The 13,196-nt window shown below is 48.0% G+C and overlaps 1 protein-coding gene across 4 annotated transcripts in view; it reads right to left on the bottom strand.

Moving 5' to 3' along the window:
• ITGA9 (integrin subunit alpha 9) overlaps nucleotides 1–13,196 on the bottom strand; it is a 333,129-nt gene that overhangs the window by 269,773 nt on the left and 50,160 nt on the right. For all 4 annotated transcript variants that reach the window (XM_081824368.1, XM_081824372.1, XM_081824364.1 and 1 more), the window contains 5 exons: nucleotides 11,349–11,434; nucleotides 9,342–9,410; nucleotides 4,663–4,800; nucleotides 2,013–2,118; nucleotides 737–831 (listed from right to left, as the gene is read on the bottom strand). In XM_081824368.1, the coding sequence (XP_081680494.1) occupies nucleotides 737–831; nucleotides 2,013–2,118; nucleotides 4,663–4,800; nucleotides 9,342–9,410; nucleotides 11,349–11,434 (494 nt within the window). The remainder of the gene's footprint in view (nucleotides 1–736; nucleotides 832–2,012; nucleotides 2,119–4,662; nucleotides 4,801–9,341; nucleotides 9,411–11,348; nucleotides 11,435–13,196) is intronic.

Below are 13,196 nucleotides of genomic sequence, written 5' to 3'. Positions count from 1 at the left end.
CCTTACAGATACCAAGATATGAGGCCAGCTTCTTCGTGATGAGAAATAGAAGCATGGGTAGGAAGTGATAAGCACATAAGAAGCGCTCAACAGATCAATATTTGCTGACTGGAAATTTCTCAACTTGTGTTGAGTCCCTTTCTGTCACTGACCCACTCACTGGGAGAATGACACAGGCCTGTGCCACTCCAGACAGAGACATCCACAAATAGCCTGATGATGCTTCTGTCAAGAGAGTGACTTCCTTTTTTCCCATGGGCTGGGCTTGAGACCATCAGCAAGATTGAACACCAAGCTGATATGGCAAAAAACAAAACTCACCACTTCCACGTTCCCAAGTCTGGAGCTCAAGGCCAGAGCTTTGACCAGCTCCTCACTGCAACACCAATTACAACAACGGTCCGTGGACCGTTTTCTCTCTAAATTACATTTTACAACATATTCCTTTGCCCTGCACAGATGGTTGACAAAGGAGTAACTAAAAAAAGAAAACCTCTTCTTCTTCAAGAAATAACTCTGAATGTGGGTAAGGGTGTGGATATAATCTTCCACAGGCAGAATGCTTCCCTGATGGTGAGCAATGGTCTCTGTCTTTCACTGGAGGGCGGGAAGGTTGAACGTAGAGACCATGTTGTGTTTTCCTCTGTACTCCAGGGTGTGGTACAGACTAAAGGGTCCCTATGTGTTTGTCAGATGAATGTATGGACAGTTACCATGTCGTTCTCACTGCAATTACCATTGAGTACTGAGGGACGATCCCGCCAGCGTCACCATGATAGATATAGACGGTCCCGGAGAAGTCGTCCTCCTTGGGTGCGCCAATGGCCACATCTGAGGGGAGAAAAACAGCTATGGGTTCGAGAGCCATATGGAGTAATATAAGGAGTTTTCCTAATTCCTGCCATCAGCTGGGTCCCTCCATACCAGAAATTTCTTGGTCGTTGGTTGTTCAGGCATTAAGCTAGACACACAATCTCTTAGCAGGGAAAAAAAGGGCTGGGGGGTAGAAAGAAAATTATTGAAGCTGAGAAGGGTTTAGGTTCCAGAAGACTTCCTACCTCATCCTCACAGAAAAAAATCATTGACCCATCCAATAAAAGAAAGGCAAACATAAACCACCCACCCGAATTTCTGTCAGGGGAATTCTGTCAACTATGGTTATTGCACAACTGAGAAAGACGACTCTGTTCCTGGAGAAGGGACTTAAATAAAATGGCATTCACTTCCCAAAAAAACATCGTTACCCTCACAAACTGACAGCCCCTGGAACAAAGCTGAGATCTTCCTGACTTTATTCCCTTTGCTTCTAACAAAAGTCATGCGTTTGCAGAAGTGAGGTCAAGGGTGAGGGGCACATTCTCACACGACCTCAAGCCGGGATTCTCTCTGGCCAGGGGTGTGAGGGTTTCAAAGGAGCCTGGATATCTGGCCTGAGGCAAGAGCTGCCCCCCAGCCTGTCCTCCACCTCAGCTGTCTCCCTAGTGATGTGGCTCCCACAGGTCCTGATGTCCGTCTGCTGCATATACAGTAAGTGGAGGGGGCACTGAACAGACCAGAGCGAGGAGCCAAGAGACTGGGAAGGAATCTGCAGTCCAGACAGAACTTGGCATCAGGTACACACAGCCCTACCCTCTCAGCAGGGGTATATTCAAGTCCACCCCCATGCTGTCCCTCTCGGGGCTGAGACTAAGTCCCTCCTCACTCATTGTACTAACCACGTGGTAGAACCTTAGAGGCTCAGACACGAGGAAGCCAGTTCAAACACATCTGCAACAAGAAGCCCCAGTGGCCCAGCCCTAGGTTCCCTCACATGGTAGCCATGACCTCGGGACTGCTGAGAAGGTACCACGTGGAAGCAGAAGCGCAGTGGGCTCAGAGCCCAGCCCTGAGTGTCTGCACAGAGAACATCTTCTCTAAGGGCACCCCTCCCTGCAGGGGCCTTCCAAGCGGGAGGCAAATCCAGGAGCACCTCATGCCGGGGCGAAGCCAGAGGGCGGTGCGAGCTCACTGACCTGGGAACCCGTCATCATCAAGGTCGCCCAGGCTGGCGATGCTCTCCCCAAAGTGTGCGTTGTAGGCGCCATCACCACTCAGGGCCAGCTGCTCCTCGAGGGCTCCCTGGGAAACAGGATGGAGGAAAAAATGGAAAACAAAACAAAACCAGAACCAAAACAACCCCCAATAAAACCAAAGCTCCGAATGCCACCCCGGGAGCACATCCATCGACAGGAAACACCTGGGCAGAATCACGGGCACCCAAGCTTCTCTCTCCTGGTGGCAAAATAAGTCCCTTTCACCTGTGCAGCAGGAGGGTCTCCCACAGCCTGAGATGCCTTTTAGAGGGAAGAGGACTCTCAGGTTGGCCAAGGACTCCACCTCTCCCTTGTCCTGACACTCCACAAACCTACCCACCTACATACCTGTCGCCACAAAATCCTCTTAGCTGCCCTTACCTTTTGTTCCCCAAAGCTGTTTTATGTGGGCATGCATATTTCTACTTTTTCTTTCCTGTCCCATTTAATACAAGTTTATAAAGCTGCTTTGCAAGGTGCGTGTGATCAGTAATCTTGACAGAGTCATGGTTCAGAAAACCCAACACCAGCGTTCTTGGCCAGGGAAGGGGTGGGGACACACACACCTGTGCCCATTATCGTGGGGCTCAGATTTGGATTTCTTGAGCAAACACCACCCAACAGAGGGAAGGGGTCAATGGTGTATGGTGGAAGTAAAAGCCATCTGAGGATACCCATTCTACCCCAAATCACTGACATGTCAGTATCAGAGTATTAAAATACAATCTAAGATTTTGAGGTATAAGAATGTCAAAACCTGCCCCAGTGTAGAGGTACTCTGGACCCACTGCACACCCACAAGCCATCCCAGGGAGTGTCTGGCTTTAGATTGGACCTTATGATTCTCCCCGTTTTATAGATGAGGAAACTGAGCCACTAATTTTAAGCTATTTGTCCACATCACACAGGCTAGTAAGTGGAAAAAAAACAAGGTCCAGGTCCATCTATCTCCAAAGTCACCATGTTTCCACTCCTCTGCACCACTTCATCATCATCAACCAGACAGGGTGAGGCCCAAAAGATATAATGTCCAGGTACTCAGGGTAGCCACATGGCATTAAGATACATTGGTTGGAGGTTGGAGTGTGTGGGCACAATGTGTCTGGGGGAATTCTCCTTCTCCAAGATTCCACACCCTGATTTAGACACACTGTCGAGCTATTGCACTGTTCTCCTTACTACCTGACAAGTTCATACCTACACGAATGTTTCATTCTCCTACAAATATAGTAGCTGGTGGCCACGGAATGTAGCTGTTCTCATCTCCATATGACTACCTCATTTCTCCCCACACCTGCCTGGCCCTCTTCCTGGAATTTCAATGGGGATGCAAGTGCCAGGCATCACTGCAACAGGTCCCAGGAAGTACGTTCGTTCCCAGGTTTTAGATCCACTTTCTCAAAGAGTTTGCAAGCATCCAAGAAAGCCCAAGGCTCTAACATTCCCTGACTTCTCTTCAAATGGCTTCCTTTCTTTGTGACATCTGCCCACCTATAGTTAAACACCACTGCCCCCTCCAATTGAATGAGTTATCCAACTAGGATAACTAGCATCTTTGTCACTGCTTAAAAGTACACTTTTTTTTTTTTTTTTTTAACTAGAAAGTATTACATTCTTGCTCTTTGGATAAAGATAAAACTAAAAATCTACCCAAGCCTTTCCATCCACAAAGATCTGTTATGAACATTCTCTACGTATTTTGTATATTTTTAAAGGTTCTTTGTATAGGCAGTTTTTATCCTGCTTTTCAATGATTACCTTGTAAGCATTTTCTTATGTTCGGTGACAAAATTGATGCATTTAACTCTCTTGTTGGACATTCTTAATTCTAGATGCTGAAAAGATTGTGTTTTCTCATCGGTTTCCCGCCTCACTGATGCATTGCTCCCGTCCCTGTCCCCCCAGCCCTCTACTCGGCTGCAGAGAGGCAGAAGCATCTTTCTGATGCCATCACACCCCTTCCATGGTTCTGCAGGGTAAGGGACATCGTGATCACGGCCCTTGGCCACTGCACTGGCCCCCACCCAACCCCCAGAACTAAGTGGTCCTGCTGCCCCAGGCCTCAACCCGCCTGCCCAGCTGCTAGCCCACCCCTGCCTGTCTGCCTAGCTCCTAGTCCTTCAAGATTCTCCCCAGCCACTGTGCCCTCTAGGAGGCTGCTCGGCTGCCCTGGGCTCGTGTGCACATACTCCCAGGGAGCCAGCTGGCCTGGTTCAAATTCTAGCCCACTGCTGCTAGCTGTGTGCCGCGGGCCTCGTTTTTTATCTGAAAAATGGAGACCCCTGATACTCTGTGCACATTACATGGAAATCATTTACAAAAAACAGGCGGAATAGTTTCAGGTACAGAATAAACACTCAAAATCAAACACATTACGATTTTTCTCAATCCCTATATGTCTGCAGTGATAACACCGTGTCCGGCTTTCCATTAACGGAATATTGAGGTTTCTGAAGGTAGGAAGCAAGTCTTTTCACCTCCTCTGGGTCATGGGGCCCAGCGCACGGCCCAGCAGTGTGCTCGGTCACTCCTCGCTGGACAGATGTCCCTCTCCCACACCCATCCACCTGGTGCCCAGCAGTGTACTCACATTTCCTCTGTTGATGTAGACGGTGACCTGCCCCTCATCCCTGATCTCAGAGAACATGGGGGCCCCCACAAGCAGGTCAGAGAGGCCGTCTGCGTTCAGGTCAACTGCACATAAGGAGGAGCCGAAGTAAGAGCCCATCTGCAACCAAGTCGAGTTGCAACAAAGCGTTCAGTGTCTGCCCTCACACAGGAGGCCCTCGCTTTCCTCTAGCCCACTGCTTTAGAAACTCTTGCCCCCAAACCCCTCAGAGGTTGTGATGGCTGTGCTGCCCCATAAGCCAGAAGGCCTGGGCCAGTGGTGAAATGCCTGACTTCCCTGGCTCCCAGCAACGATGCTGGGCCCCCGTCCACATGAGACCGAAGCTAACTGGCTCAGAGTCTCCCTCCTTGGAGCCCTACCAAGGGAAAACAAGTGGACCAATTCCAGGAGAATAAGGTACGGTTTTTAAAAATGCAAGCTGGGGTTACAAAACAGGTTACAACCATAGTAAAAGAGCCTCCTATAACAGACATTTGACAGGGCTAACCAAGTAGGAATATGAAATTTCATAATACAAGGCAAGCATGAAAAGAAATGCTACATGGGGAAATAGATTACCCTCTCCCGGGCCTGCGCAGAGCTAAAGCCAACCAGAAAGGCCTGAACTCAAGTGACAGGAGAAGGTACAGCTCCTAAGACCATGTAATGGATAAGGGAGCACAGCCAGGTTCCACTAGCTCCTCTTGAGTCAGAGCTTAATCCAATGCCTATTATCGTAAACCAGAGGTCTCAAACCCAAATGGCAATGGGATCCAGGCAGGGGATAGAAGAGGTATAAGAAAAAACAAGTAACAATGCAAGTATGCTCACAGGTGGTAAGTGACGCCTGACTTCAGTGTCTAACAGGCAATAGGGAGTGGTAGGGCCTGTGGCAAACTGGGGCCCACACAGCCAGCTACTAGAGCTGCTCCTACCCAGCGGCAGTCAACTGCTGCCATGAGGGAGGCTGACCCAGAGAAGATCAACCTTCCCATTTTTCAAGAGAAGCCAAAATTCTAAAATTTTATTTGAGGTGCCTCTTTCTAAAATGCAGGGCAACTCGTTCATAATAAAAAAGAAGAAACAAACATAGTGGGCAGGCCAAACAAAAAGTTTTATGGGCTGCATCCTTCCCAAAGGCTGCCAGTTTGCAACCTCTGTTGGAAAGAAGAAAAAAAAAAAGACCATTCTTTTAAAATAAATGTTTTCAGATAAAAGGGTTGTGGTTCTGCTGATGGGAACAAGCGTTTTCTTTCGGAGCTGGAGTTTGCTGGCAGCTGCCCCAGGGAGTGTGAGAGCAGTGGAGGGCACTCTGGTCCATTTCCTGCAGTGAACCCGGGCACAGGAGCCCCTCCCCAGTCCCACGCTACTTGTGCTCAACCCACCCCGCCCTGCCAACACCCATTCCCAAAGGAGAAGGGTGTAGGCAACGCTTGGATTCATAGCAGAGACCAAGTTGCCAGTCACTAACTCAGTGGCCTTGCCGATCTATCTGGACTTTAGTAAAACAAACAAACAAACAAGCTGGTGAGACCCACACAAGGCCCCGAGGACCAAAGTTGCTGGCTGTTCTCTCTGGCTGAGCCCCAGGGGAACTATTTGTTTTAGCCCAATGGGCTATTTAACTTGGCATCTTCATTGGTGTTCAATCAGAAATCCCTGAACGTCAAGTTTCCTATCTAAGTTTTGACATACAAACACTTCAGATACCCTATTAACGCAATAAAACTCCTATATGTGGCAATAACATGCTTTGTGTGTGCAGGGGTCGGGGGGGCTGGTGTTCCTTGATCAGAGTTCTCCCATCAGCCTGGAAATGCAGGGACCTGTGACTGTATTAACATCTGGATTGTGCACATATTGATGATTTCTTAGATGTACTATATGAAGGATGTCAACCACTAAAAACTGGAACTTTGGGGTTTTGTTGTTTTGTTTTTCTTATGGTAAGGCCAGGAGACAGGACTACCCGAACAAATTCTGGCCAAACAAAAGCAGAAGTGGACCAGTGGTCGACTGAGTCAGAACCCTCCCCTATGTGTGTGGCTCCAGACACAGGGGTAAAGCTACAGGCATCCTTTGAAAGCCTGGGGTCATGTCCTTTCCCTTTGAAATAATGCAGAAGTCAGAGAGGCTAGAATTTCCCATTTCTTCTTGCAAAAAGCAGAATAAGATGTATACAGAAAGTAATGGTCTTTTTTAAAATCAGAGCTCTGATCATGGGAGTAAAGCTAGAAGCCAGAGACACAGGAGGGCAAGAGTGAGTGACACAAGGAAGGAATGACTCTAGCTAGGATGGTGCAAAGTGAGGAAGTGGCATGGTCACAGAGCTGGTGGGTGAAACACCTGGCCCTCCAGTCCCCTCCCAGGGAGCCCCAACACCTCACAAGGACATTCAAGCAGATACGCAAGCCAGTCTGCCCTGGGACTCCATGTCGTGAAATCCTCAGGAAGTGTGCACAAGTGGCTTCTCAAATGTTTACTTCTCCCTCCACCCACTCTTTTTTTTTCTTTAAGATTTTATTCATTTGAGAGAGAGAGACAGAGAGAGCACAAGCAAGGAAGCAGGGGGAGCGGCCGAGGGAGAGGAAGAAGCAGACTCCCTGCCAAGCTGGGAGCCCGACAAAGGGCTTGATCCCAGGACCTGGAGATTATGGCCTGAGCCAAAGGCAGATGCTTAACCATCTGAGCCACCCAGGCGCCCCCGTCTTACATCTGTTGCCCCAAACCTGACTGCAACCTGTCACAGATGGGTGGCTGTGTAAGTTGTCATCTGCCCTGGGAGGTTTTTGAGAAGGAGGGGGCACAATTATAGGCTGTTAATTACGCCAGGTTGACCGGCATTAACTGGGCCTGCCCTGGGCACAGGCAGCTGGGCGGGGGGAGTGGCGGGGGGCAGATAAAGGCAGCAGGCGAGGAGACACACAGGTGGAAATGAATATGAAGAAACTCTGAAAACTGGGTGACAGGTGTGCTCCTTCTCCACACATCACTTCAGAGTCTTTAAACAGTAGTTACATGAGGTGATGGATGTGAGTTCACCATATATGCATGGACCAAATCATCACATTGAACACCTTAAGCTCACCCAATGCTATATGTCAATTATATCTCAATAAAGCTGGGTCGGGGGGGTGGGGGAGACTCCTTTCATTTTGTGCTGTCAAACCCAGGTATGTTTGAAGGGGAGGGGGTAGGGGTCTGGGTTTCCCAGAGTAGACACACTCACCCATTTATTATTTTTTTGTAAGAAAGACCTAAAATGTTAGGCTTAAGAGCATTCACACCCTCCTTGCTCTAGGGCTCTATCACAAATGGTGTTGTGTTATTTCTTGTCTGTCAGGGGTGCTTGGAAAACCTTTTTTGTAGAATTGCTCACAGTCCTTTTCCAGTGTGGCTGCTTTGGGGTTTTGGAAATGTTAAAATAACAAAGGCCAGTGCAGTTCCCAGGGGAATGCAGAGCTGTTCTCAGGGAAAACTTTGCAAAACTCATTTGGTGATGCATTTTTTTTATTGAAAAGATTATGACAATTCTCTACTAAGTACACACATTAAGGTCGTTAAAATTGAAAAAAAATAATTCTACTTGTGAGTAGGATTTGGTGAAATGAGAATATGCACCATCAGAACAGTGTGTAATGGTGCCAGGCTTTTGTAGAGCAGGTCTAACCCCCGGCAGGACCTGAACTGGGCTGGGGCACGTGGCCTACCCACAAAGAAAACAACTGTTTTCTCCCCTTTTCTTAGAGTGATGGTAGGTAAAACCACCTTCCACATTCTCCCATCTCCTGGAATCTCCCTCCCAAGTCCCAGAATCCTGTGCTTCTTCCCAGAGCTCACTAAGGCCTCCACACCAAGGCAAGCCTCCAAATTACCCCTGGCCTCCCAGCCTAAATGTGTGTCCCCAGAGAGCAGCCAATCTCCCTAAAGGATCCTGCTGGTCTGAGCCACGCTAAGGTGTGCAGGACTAACAAGCCCATGAAAAACGTGGCTTATTAATACAGGGACTCTCTACCTACCTTCATCTCAGACTATGGCGCAGCCTAATGGAAACGGAGAGAGCATTAGGGCCAGGACAAAGACAAGACAACGCATGCAGATAAACCTTGGCCGGGACTAATTCCAAGGCAGCCATCCCAAGCTATTTCTATTTCAAGGTTCTTGAATGGGGGGCTCAGGATGACAGGAGGAGGGGCAGCGCTGGGCCAGAGACGCAGGGAGAGTGAGAGCCATTTGCCTGCATGCCTACTCAGTTAGATGTCATGGGTTTGCTACCATACTTAACTGTGTCTGATCTCTCTGGGCTGTTGATGTGTAGGTATAAGAGAAAGGCAGATGGAAGGTCAGAGAGGTAAAAAAAAGGCAGACACACAGCAAGTTGTAATTCCGATGACTATCTGAACTATGGAAATCCTTTTTGAACTCTGTGATGTAACTTGGTTGTGTCCAAACTCATCTTGCTACCTGTGTCCTACCATGAGCATGAATTCCACAATCCATAGGTTACACACAATGCTGGGGAGGTTAAGGCAACTGCATGCAGGGCCGCCATACAAACTTAGGGCATAGGTAGGGCCTCTACACTGATTTTCTAAAAAGTGAACCGATTCCCACAGGATGACATCTCACAAGCAAAAAGACACCAGTACCCAGAATCTCACCTTTTTACCTGATGCCTGAAAAATCTTAATTAAGGTGCCTGATCTTCGATCAGCTCTAAAAATATAAACCTATGGAAGGAAAAAAAAAATCTGGTTAAGATAGAAGCCATGACCAAAGATATTAACCAGCATCCTCCTGAGAGTCCTACTTAAATTAAGGCCAATCAGGCACATGGCAGGTGTACTTAAGCTGGCTAATGAGGTTCCCTGCACTTAATCAACTCTGCAAAAACGAGTGTCCTTCAATCCCGAGGCACCACGCATCTCTACCACAAAGAGGATCACTGATGTAGAACTTCCCAAATGGCAGGACTACGGGAGTTCTTTTCTAAGTTGCATCTTATAGGAACAGCGTCCCATGAGAACCAGGGTAGGGAACCCTCCTGTGGGGTAAAAAGCCGCCACCCTAGTGAGAATGTGTTTGTGCCCTGACACCAGAAAAGAATAATCCTTCAGGCCAGAGGTCTAGTCTAGGGTCCCCGGGAATGGGACAGTCGGCAACTTTGTCAACTACGACCAGTTTCCCTAGCACCTCTCACATGATCCAACTGAAAGAAGCATTTTCAGGTTCTTTGTGGTTAGCTGAATCCAGGATTCTCTGTCTGGTTCTATCAGTTATAAATACTGTTCTCATCCTAAGACCTGGCTGTCTTAAGACTATCACAAGCATCTGCAGAGAACACAATGCAATCAGATCAAAGTTTGTGAGGCTGGTGAGAAAAGGAAGCACTGAGGCATCTGCACGGCTGTGAGCTGGGAGGCAGGCGCTGTTACCAACGCTACAGAGAAGCCTGGTCACACGCACGCAGCTTCTTTCCTGGATGACATTATCAGCGTGGGGACAGCTCTCAGTGCTTCTTCCCTCTACCATGTAGAGGAATTCATGTGACCCTGAAGGACCCACCTCTTTCCTAACGTTATCAGAGTTCATCTGCATGCCTCCCCTGGCTCAGTGCCCTGCGTTTTTATCTGGTTTCATTCCCCGAGATCCTTTCTCCCTCGCACCAGCGTTAGCAGGGAGGGAGGCACAGATTCCAGAAACGAGAGTTGAGAGTCCTAACTCCTGTCCAGGAGGATCCAAGGAAATGACCTTCATGATGTACCAGTCAAGTCCAGTCCACTGACATGCTGGCTCAAGGCTCCAATGAACACTGGTTTTGGCTCATCTAGGCCTCTCTAAAATTCAGACCCCACTTTGCTGAGCCCCTGGAGATATGGCCGTACTCTATCCAAGGTCCACCCCATGGGCTCGGGTCCAGAGATCATTCCCTTGTTCAGAGTTTTCTATCAGAGAACCTATGGAGTTAAAAATGCAGGTTCCTGACTCAAGCAGACCTACCCAATCTAGATTTCCCATACCCTGGAGCTAAGGAATCAGCAAGCACAGTTCTTCATACTCTTGGCCCCATAGAGGCCACAATTCCTAGAGGGACCAGAAAGCCCTAGATCCATGGGGTATTTTCTATACTCTGGGCAGATCCTTTAGGAAAACTGACCTATATATCCCTAGTTCAGCCACTGGACTGAACCAGTCTTGACTCTAAAACACTGGGGAAGTAAATATGAAACTGTAGGCCCCAAGATAAATAAAGTCCTAAAGATACCTGGGACTAGACCTGGCTCTATTAAGTCCAAGTCAAAATTGGGAAGGGCTTGGCAGAGTGGAGAATTTAAATCTGGATAGTGCCGGACACCATTCCTTTGGAGGACGCCATGATGCCAAGAGTCAGTCTTTACAGTATCACACAGAGTCAGCTGCTGAGCACAGAGAACGTGCAGAGAATGGAGAGGTCTGGGAGTAGCACTCACTCTCTGATTACGCTTTAAAGTACGCTCTCAAAAGTGGTTGGAAGGAGGCTGACGGGAGACTCCTCCTTACTTCATCATTTACCCACCAGCCCCCCAGGAGAATGTTCAGATCAAATCAATGACCAACCTCTACACCAGGGGCAGCACACCCGCCCTTGGTGTCTGACCCCGTGCTATTCCACAGACTTTTCTCCTCACCTTCCCGATGCCTTCGTCCTGGGGGGCACCTCCTACCACATCGGTGGTGGACGGGCGAGAGAAGGAGCCGGCCGTCACCGCATAGCCTGTAAGAGATGTGCATTAACCGAGGAGAGGATGAGAGAGGGCAGGGAAGAAAAAGATCCACCCGAGGAAAAAGGGTTTCAAGCAGCCCTTGTCTGGACAGTGAGGACCCGGCTAGTCTTGGAACATAACTTCCCAGGAAACAAATTATATCTGTCAGTCTTCTCGTGCTGAAATGGCTCATCTCACAAAAAGTGAGGTTCACAAACACATGAGGGCAGGAAAGAATGTTTTCTGAGGGTCCTCTTTACAACAGGTATTATGCTAAATGTTTTTTTCTTTTTGAGATATAATTTTCATACAGTCAAGTGCATACATCCGAAGTGTAGAACTCAGTGAAAGTGTCCCCATGTACACAGCCATGCCATCACCACCCAGAGTGAATATAAGTACAGACCCCAAACTAGAAGCCTCCCTCCTACCCTTTCAAGTCCGTGCTCTCCTACAGGCAGCCACTCTCGTGTTTCTATCACTGTATAGGAGGTTCACCTGTTCTAGAGCTTCACCCAACATAACACCTGTGACACTCATCCATGCCGAGTATAACAGCAGCTGTTTTCTCTTGTTGTGCAGCAATGGTCTGCTGTACAAAGAGATCAGAACATCTTTATTCTAGTGCTGGGCATCTGGGCCGTTCCCAGCTGTTCCAGCTTTACGATGAATAAAGCTGCTGTGAATGCTCCTATGCGTGTCTTTGGACGCCGGCAAATTTTAATGGCACAACTGTATGAGGAAGGTATGATTACTTCTCCCATTTTCCAGCTGTAGGAACTGAGACTAAACGTGCTTAAGTAACATGCCCCAGATACACGGCAAGATTCAGATCCAATCTAGGTGTCTCCAAAGCCTCTGCTGTTAACCACTGTGCCATCCTCCCTTCTAAGAGAAGGCAGAAAGAAGCTGACAGTGGGGGGGTGGGTATGGATGAGAAAAGACTCTGGATGCAGAAGGAATCTAGAAACAAAGGTAAAAGTTGTCTGAGCTTAGTCTAAATGTCTCCTGCTTATTGAGAGCCTTGTGGGCAGGCTGAAAGTTCTCCTTTAGCCAGCAGAGACCCTTACGGGTGGCCATATATTCCCCAAACCTTGTCTTCACCTTCAAACCCTAATGCTGTGATCACAAGCTGTTTGGATTTTGTGATGACACCATACTGTGATCAATTCTTTTTGACCCTGTGGCCCGACCACATTACCTAAGAGCATTATGAGTGATATCAAAACCTTAGGTCACCTTGAAAGCCCTGCAGCAGTAAGGGTCTCTGGTATATAGGGAGAAGCCACCGGCCCCTCAAGGTCAAAGGACCTATCCTGGACCTTAAAGCTACACCCAATGCAGCTCTGCATTTAGATTCTAGGCTCAGAAACCATAGGTTTAAGCCCCCACTCTGCTATTTACGAGCCATGTGACCTTGGCAAGTTATGTCCTTCTTTGTGCCTCAGTTTCTTTGCCTCTAAAATGCGGGTAATGATAGTTGCCTCATAAGGTTGTTTCAGGAAGAAAAAGTAGTAGTATCCAGAATGATAGCACTTAGGACATGAACTAAGGAAAAGAACCACACAAAATTTTCAAGACCACAAGCAAAGACAGCCTATCTGTCCCTCAATAGGTGCAGTGTCATGCTTGTCTGGTGGCTGTTAAATTTTATCTATTTTCTTTCTAGAAGGTTGAAAGAGTTGCGAAAATAGGAGAAATTTTTCTGAGCCTGTGATTAACCTTCAGCATTACGCTGCCATCCATGATGCTAATTTCTGGTTCTTATTATTT

The sequence above is a fragment of the Leptonychotes weddellii genome, chromosome 1, assembly GCF_054177405.1.
Source record: "Leptonychotes weddellii isolate Sample4059 chromosome 1, ASM5417740v2, whole genome shotgun sequence".
NCBI lineage: Eukaryota > Metazoa > Chordata > Mammalia > Carnivora > Phocidae > Leptonychotes > Leptonychotes weddellii.
This window is presented reverse-complemented; position numbering and strand designations above follow the sequence as displayed.